The 8,135-nt window shown below is 41.7% G+C and overlaps 1 protein-coding gene across 1 annotated transcript; it reads left to right on the top strand.

The window, feature by feature from the left end:
• Positions 1 to 3,884: 3,884 nt before the first annotated feature.
• sgo1 (shugoshin 1) lies at positions 3,885 to 8,075 on the top strand. Its single transcript, XM_085395145.1, has 9 exons — positions 3,885 to 4,361; positions 4,902 to 5,110; positions 5,259 to 5,302; positions 5,394 to 5,455; positions 5,681 to 6,547; positions 6,676 to 6,807; positions 6,957 to 7,127; positions 7,349 to 7,532; positions 7,624 to 8,075. The coding sequence occupies exons 1-9, from the start codon at positions 4,217 to 4,219 to the stop codon at positions 7,781 to 7,783; spliced, it is 1,974 nt and encodes a 657-aa protein (XP_085251271.1). The 5' UTR covers positions 3,885 to 4,216; the 3' UTR covers positions 7,784 to 8,075.
• The last annotated feature ends 60 nt before the right edge of the window (positions 8,076 to 8,135 follow it).

Genomic DNA, 8,135 nt, shown 5'->3' with positions numbered 1-8,135 from the left:
TCACGTTCATAAAAAGGCTATAATAAGCTCTTGGCGTGTGAACGCAACCTTTTGACACATTTCAACTCAGTTCAAATAAGTAAGAACAAAGGAGGTTGTGTATACAATGAGTATGAGTGACAGGAATCACCATTCAAGCTTAAAATACTTACGTTTTTCTTATTATTGTATTAGACCAGAGTTTGTTGAAAGAAGAGAAGCATACCTTGGTAAATTCACTGATTTGCTTCATAGCCTTTGAATCATAGAAGAAGACCAATCCTACTCTCATCTCTGTATGGAGGTGCCAGTATAGTTGTGTCTCCATCACACAATTCACCATTTTATGGGGTTATCGTGGATGTTTATCAGGACTCTGTGAAGGGAAATGTCTCACTTGGCAACAAAAACACACCTTGCACACAACACCTATTAAACAAAGTGCAGTTTTGACGCTTGAGCTTTTGCAACTCATTAAACAACTGAGACCAACAAATGGGCTAATTGGTGAAGTTTAGAGACACAAGGATTTATTTGTGTAACAAAACCAACCGCACAGTCTACATGAAAGTGGACCTGTTGTTCTCGTTTCTAGCGCCGTATTTCAATTCTTGCATTCAACCAGAGAAACTTTGATCAAAAAAAATAAAAAATAAAAAATCCTGATTTGTGTTGTAAAAGCTCTGGATGCACACACCTCATTCACCTGCTATGTCAAACAAAACTTTTTAAGTTCTTATTACTTTAAGGCCACAGTTTTAATTGATTGGCTGCCCCTCTCAGTCAGAAGATTTAAACAGCAGGTGAGTGTGGTCTCTCTACTCAGAGGGTTAGTTAGCAGCCCTTCTCTATGACATCATGTAGTGCCAAGAGTAAAACAAGAGATTTAGGGGTGTTGCAGGGAATACTTACACACACACTGATCACATTATTTAAAAGACTGACCCTGTAACACTACAGATATGACTGGCCCACTTGAACATGGCATTTTCAGGGATCTGAATTTTCTTTTTTTCACCTATTATAAAAAAAAGAATTACGACAGGCCTGTTCAGAGACCTCATGGTATTTGACCAGGTGGTTAACAGCAATCTGTGGGCTTTAAATCCAGTCAAAGTATTGCACATCTAAAGGCTGGCACTCCTACACCACAAGACCTTTGCAAGCTGCCCTGTGGGAGCAATGTCTCTCCAGCTCGAGTGGGCAGACAAAAGGTGAGCAGGCTGAGAGGGCGCTGCAGCATAAGCACCATCTGTCTGGGTCAGCATACCTCCATGGCAATCTAGTGAGCACAAGTTAAAAGTTCAGACAAAGCCTTCAATTTGGCCTCTTGCTTAAGATGCATCTGTGGCTGTTGCAGCCCCAGACAGGATATGTTAGGTCCCTGCAAGGCTTTCCGGTCCTGTGGAGGCAGTGCAGCAGTATGGCATGGCGCAGCAGATCAGTAAAGGGAACGGATGTTGGCTGTGAAGTTAATGTCTCGGCAGGGTGTTCAAGAGCAGGCTGTAAGGCATAATGGCCAAGGTGCAACCCACTGAGAGCTGATTGTGTGTCTGGGGCCCGGTCCTGCTGTCGTCTGTGTTCAATGGGATGTGAGTGTGAAGGAGTGCTGCTGCAGTTATGTTTGTTAGTAGTGCAGCAGCTGGTTTTGCATCCATAGAAGGAAAACTGCTGGAATCCTTCTGCATTGCTGAAAGAAAGAAAGAAAGAAAGAAAGAAAGAAAGAAAGAAAGAAAGAAAGAAAGAAAGAAAGAAAGAAAGAAAGAAAGAAAGAGGCCACCTACTCCACCAGTATCGGATCAGTCTGAGGCCTATAAAACAACCTCTACAAAGTTTAATTTTAGGCTTTGATTACACAACCTATGTTATGATTTCATTACCATAAATTGTGATTATGGCACCATAAGCACATTTTCCATATTAAAAAATGGGACTTTGTATTTTTGGCCCCAGTAGAGGCGAGCTCACAGATTAGAGTTAATACTTTTCATCTGGTAGAAAGGCAGATGATGGTTTCATTGGCCAGTCAGGATGTCTGGACACGGATGTAGGAGCTAGAGATCTGAGTGGACAGAGATGAGTTTATGATCTCTTTATAACCGTATTACGTCACAAAAGGTTGACAGACTCCTACTGGCTACTGTTATACTAAAAAAGGCAACCTATTCGTGTGTGTTGATGTCTCGTCTTGCTTTTTATTATCTTTATTGTACCCTAATTTCACAGTCAGCCACAGCACTCACTCTATTTTTATTTTAATCACTTCCTCCTATCCCTTTTCCTCTACCTGTGATAATAAGTTTCTCTCCAGGCAGCTGACATGCGGGTAGCGAGGAGCTGCATGAAAAGACTGTGTGATGGATTTGTCCAATTAAAGCAAGCTGAGCTAAAACCCGCGGAGTCCCTCTGGCTGTCTATCCATCTGACTTTATACGTTTCTCTCTCTTTTTCTTTTGCTCTTTAATGCAGTCAGACTCTCTAAAAAAACACACACACGCACAAACACCACTCAGTATTTCCCCTGCTGTGAGGCAACAGCTGTAACATTTGCTTTCTTTTAGCAAGAATAATACACCTTTTAAGTAAACACCAATGAGTCACCACAGGACTGTAAGGCTTACACACACTCACTCAGTTCCACCCCAACACTAAAATGGCATCAGCTACATTCTTTCAAAATAAGTGTAATTTATTTTGTTTGTAATTAAACTTGATTGCTACATGTCCTCATGCAGGTAATGTTGAAATAATCCCGCTTAGAATTCACAAAGAACCAAACATTTGTGAGAAAGGTCAGCTAAACGGAGGACTGTTAATGATCCATGGTCTTGTCCAATATCAGGTGCCTGTTTACAGCTGAGCCAACTTTTCTGAAGTCATTTTTTTTAGTGGGTGACAGTGACAACACCCAAACCTTACCAAACCTTCGCTCTAGTCTCGGTTTGCTTGGCTGGCATCCTCCTCACTTGCAGAAGGTCCAAATGAATTAGCTGCAGTGCAATGCCAGAAAGGTCCAGGTTTCCTCCCCATCCCATGCCAAGCAAGACATCCCCTGTGTGTAATACCAAGTAATCCAGTATTTATGGAACATTTATTGAGCAAAACCTGGGTTAATGATGGGTACTTATGGGTGCAGGGTGACTGTGAGAGAGGCAGATCTCTATGTGTGCATGTGTGTGTGAGAGAGAGACAGTGTGCATAAAGGTATGCACTTATTATGGGCCTCATGTCACAGAGAAGAAGACAGGAGTCTGTATACTGGAAGAGACTGTCAAAAGACCTGCTAGCTCAATAAAAAAAATACATTGATCTAATCATTGACTGTCTTTCTTAGCTGCTGTACAATCGTACACTGAAAAAGCCACCGCAGTTTCAGGAAAAACTCAAAATAATATGACTCAAACACTGCTTGCCAGAGGGTTTAGGATGAACACAGTTATCAGCTCCATCCACATGCAGCTACTGAGCTCTGAATGCTCTTATCTTCAGCAGTCAATTAGGCTATAAATGCTCATTTTGGTTGAATGAGCCTGATCCTTAATGGGTCTTAATCTAATTCCTACTTGTGAAAAAACAGACGTTTACTATGGCTCTATTTCCCAGTTGTGGATGTTTTTTTTTCTTTGCTTTGTTTCCAGCTGACAGGGATGATATGGGTGAAAAGGGACAGCTTGAAGCGGCAGGGATTATAATTAGATAATTGTACTTGTGTGCGGTAGTCTCCTGTTTAGTCTCAATGGAGCAGAATATGCAGACGAATAATGAATACTAAATAAATTACGTCTCCTCTGCGAGGAAACGCGGTTTGTTTTCTATTATACATTAGCGCCATCTAGCGGACGGCCGTTTCATGCGGAGGAAGTGACGTCGTCTGAAATTCTTACCAATCAGCAGTCGAAGTTCTCAATTCGAACGGCAACTCTCGGAGGAAGGAGGCTGCGATTAAAAAAATTATTATTTTGTTTCCTCATTTTAAGCGCTAAATGTGTTTTTTGCTCGAGTGGTATCATATAAACGGATTGTGTTGGTGATTTAAATATTTATTCCGGTAGGTTTCATTTGGTGCTGTTTTCGAATACAATGCCAGACTGCAGTTAGTGAAAAGTGCGTTGACAAACGTTAACGGCTAGCTCGCACATTAGCTTCCTCGTTTGTTTTGCTCCGATATACCGTTTTGCTACTGCGTTAAGCTTTTGAACTGCACACTGAACTTCGCCGTAATAACCGATCCCGAGTCATGGTGAGAGAACGGACCCAGAAGAAGTCCTTCCAGCAAAGTCTGGAGGACATCAAGGAGAAAATGAAGGAGAAGAGGAACAAACGTCTGGCCAGTGCCTCAGCCCCCAGCGGGGGCCGGTCAAGGATGATGAACAAAACAAGTGGTAAGTAAATAATCTTTTGTCAATTCTGCCCACCCCCCAATAAAGTTACCTAATAGAATAGAAAAAATTTGTTGTTATTGAAATAACGAGATTGGGAATGCCTCTCCAGTTTGCTGCATCCATGTTAAACCCACATTCTTGCATTTACTAATCCATGAAGTTACTGAAACACACTATAAGATTGTTTAAAAAAAGGTAGTTGGAACATAAAGCTCCTGGGTCAGCTGATTTCCAATCTGCAGGTGAAGATTTCTGGCATGGGGGATAAGTATAATAAATAAACAGAATGTAAATATAAATTAATTGTGGTAATAGAAATAGAATCTGTGAAACCCAAGTTTTTAATGAGTGTCTGCCTGAGGGCTGCAACTCAAACAGATTGTGGCCAGGCTGAGAGCTGTCGTTTACAGCTGTGTTAATGGCCTTCAGTAGAGCTTTTTTGTCAGCAGCTGAGCAGCCAGCATACCACACTGTGAGACGGTGTGTTAATATTCTGATAATGATGCTGACATTTACTGGATTCCGTTTTTCTTTTCTCAGGAAGTACCTCCACGCACACCATCCTGATGGGTGTGCAGGTGAACAACAAGGCGCTGGCTGTGGCCTTGCAGGCTGAAAAGGAGAAAGTGAGGCAGGCTAATGCAGTGATCCTGCAGCTGAAAAGAGAGCAGCAGGCACTCTTCCTTCACCTGCTTCTGCTCAAGAGAAAGCTGAAAGAACAGGAGGCACTGCAGGCGAATGCTTCAGAGGTACGCACTGTCAGCTGTCAGATTTTTTTTAATTTTATTTTTTAAATTAGGAATGTCCTAAGTTATTAGTAGACCATATGAATTATTTTGAGACACTGCACTTTGAATGTAAAAGAAAATGTATGAATTATTTATTTGCTTCGTTTAGACTAAACCTTCTACTGATGCCAAGCACAACATGCATTCAGTTAGGTAAGGTTTTAAAACTTAATGACTTACATAAAAAATGTTATATGCCTTAAACTGAGTGAAATATTGAGATTTGCTTCCTCTTAAATTACAGAAGAAAGCGGACCAGCCAGAACCTGGACCACATCATCTGTGAATCTTCACCAGTTTGTGCAGGTATGCATAAAAATACTTCAATATCCCAGATTTTTTGTTATGTATTATCCATGACTGTTAACTTATTAACCAAATATATTACTTATTGGAGGTCTTTCTTTTAATATAGTAACTTTGGACATTGTCTCAATCTTATTCTTCTGACATTTGCATCTATCTTAATCCTACAGTCAAGACATTGAAATTATTTAATGTGTGTGTGCGTGTTCGTTTGTTTCTTCATAGACCCTCAGCTCTCTAACAAGAATGGGGATCCTCAGTGTGAAAAACAGGTGACCTTGCCATCTACAGTAGGAGTGCGGCGTCAGCGTACAGATAAAAACAGGAGGAGGTCTGAACGTTTGCAAGAACAGAGGATTCTGGGTGAGGAAGGTCCAGTTCCTGGCTTTGGGTCTTGGATCCCAAGTCCTATTCGCAGTGACAGTGAAAATCTCAGTCAAATGCAAAAATTAGAAGAACAAGAGATGGCAGATCCAGGTTTCGCTGAAGAGTTACAGCACTCTACTCCTGAACCAGTGCCACCCAAAAAAAGCAGACAACAGGTCGCCAGGAAGCAGACACAGCAACAGCAGCTGTCCTCCAAACCAGAACAGGTTTCAAGAAAACCCGAGAGAGGGCGCAAACCAGAGCGTGCCCCATTAAAGAAACCATGGGAGAATACCAAACCCAGAACCAGGTCAAAGAGTCGGGACCGATCAGCCACACGGGCCAAAACGGCACCTCCAGCACAGGGCAATAAACTCAACACTTCACTGGGATTTAATGACACATTTGACTTTGACTGTGAAGAGACCGTCCACATCACGCCATTCAGGGCCAAGGCTGAGGATAATCAGCGAATTACACCCTTGAGTGAGGAGGCTCAAGAAACAGGACAGGCCCAGGCTGAAACTTCACCTGTGATTTCCAAGCACAGTGAATCCAGCTCTTCATCTCCATCTTCTGAATCAGAAGACAGCCTTTATGTTCCTCACAAGACCAGACAGAGACCAGCTTCCCCTAACAAGACCAAGGGCATCACCACTCGAAGAGGCCGGCTCTCCAGCGCAGTCAGAAAGATGGAAAACATCCCTCCGAAACCAGAGATCACTGGTAAGCATTTAGATTTGTTTTTAATCTCAGCTTTTGTTTAATTTTTTATTTGTTGTTGGTCTCTTTTTTTCTTTAACATTTGATAATTGAAGACGTTCTGGTATTTTATTGAATTTTGTTTTTTGTAGTCTTCAGAGATGAAGAGGCAAGTCCCAAGACTACAGGCTCTGAAGAGGCAGCAGGTCGCCTCGATCAGTCACCTGATTTTAGCTATTCTAACAGCCCTGACCCTGTAAAGATAGAACATGATAATTATCAAGGTAGGTGTTTAATTTGTGCCATTAAAAAACGAATTAAACAAAAAACATAATAAACATAAACAAAAAAGTATGAAATGGTAATTAAACTGTGTGTGTGTGTGTGTGTGTGTGTGTGTGTGTGTGTGTGTTTGTTTGTTCTGGTGCTTCAGAGGCTCGTGGAGAAGGAATGGAGAATGATTGTTTGCTTCCTGTCAGCCCTCTGATTGAAGCTGAGATGATGAGAATAGACAATGTCCTGTCCAATTTTGGAGATTCCTCCGGTGAAGCTCCACCACTTTTACCCCACCAAACTCCAAAGAGGCTCAAATCATGCAAGAAACGTAAGCTGTTACAGGATTCAATCCAAAACTGCATGTCCAGTTTACACATCACTGTGAAAGTGTTCTCTTTCTGATAAATAACCTTTTGTTGCCAACATCTTTGAGCACAAGGGGCTGGCTGATTCACCTTTTTGTTGTGTTGCACTGGTGTATGCGTGTGAATTTACCCGTTTCCTTTTTCCTCTTTCTCACGGGTCACGTTTTCCTTCACGTTCCTGCAGGTGGGCTTGGTGTAAGGCCAGCAGGGCGGGGCTTGAGTCTGTGTGATGTGACCAATCTGTCCCCTGCAGCCCATCGTAAATTTTCCTGTGGAGGCTCGTCTGATTCTCGATGCTCCACCCCCGTTCCTATCCGCAAGCGGCGCTGCACCATGGCGGTCAACTACAAGGAGCCCTCGTTGCACGCGTAAGCTCACAAACGCTCTCTACTGCACGTGGTTTACTGTGTTTTTATTTTCTTTGTTACTGCAAGAAAACTCAACATTTCTCCTCAATAGGAAACTTCGGCGGGGAGATAAGTTCACAGATGTGCAGTTCCTCCGCTCTCCAATTTTCAAGCAGAAGCCTGGCAGGAGGTCTGTGCAGAATCCAAGGAATTCAAGGAGCGTGCATCAGCCGTTTGAAAAGTACAATGAGTCTTTTGTTGGGTGTCGCTGAAAGTTGTTGCCTGACTTTGAAGTGATTTTTAATTTAGTTTTTTTTTTCTTGTATTACTGTCAGTGAGATTTCTTTGTGATAAAGAACAACTGTGATAATTTTTATATATTTCTTTATGTTTATGTCTCTTAAGCTTTCATTTCTGTTATTTGTCTTTAGGTGAATGTAGTATTAGCCTTCTCAGATTTCCTAATTTTGCCATTTCCCAATTTTAAATTGTTTATTATGAATTCTTTAAGAAGTTTGTTTGTAATTCTGCTTATGTTTCTTCTACTGTATGATAATAAACTTCATATAAGCGTTTACACATCATTGTGACAGGTTAGTATCTGAACACAACAAATTTGGGCTT

The sequence above is a fragment of the Rhamphochromis longiceps genome, linkage group LG22, assembly GCF_057381845.1.
Source record: "Rhamphochromis longiceps isolate RC_006_pf linkage group LG22, R_longiceps_female_GT1.1, whole genome shotgun sequence".
NCBI classification, from domain to species: domain Eukaryota; kingdom Metazoa; phylum Chordata; class Actinopteri; order Cichliformes; family Cichlidae; genus Rhamphochromis; species Rhamphochromis longiceps.
The sequence above is the reverse complement of the archived record's forward strand: the minus strand, read 5'-3'. Positions and strand labels throughout refer to the sequence as shown.

What these genes read in the sequence shown, in the direction of transcription:
- sgo1 (XM_085395145.1), top strand. Translation starts at nt 4,217, where the DNA reads ATGGTGAGAGAACGGACCCAGAAGAAGTCCTTCCAGCAAAGTCTGGAG. An exon ending in TGCAGGCGAATGCTTCAGAG is followed by an intron (nt 5,111 to 5,258) that starts GTACGCACTGTC and finishes TGCTTCGTTTAG; the next exon opens with ACTAAACCTTCTACTGATGC. An exon ending in ATCTTCACCAGTTTGTGCAG is followed by an intron (nt 5,456 to 5,680) that starts GTATGCATAAAA and finishes GTTTCTTCATAG; the next exon opens with ACCCTCAGCTCTCTAACAAG.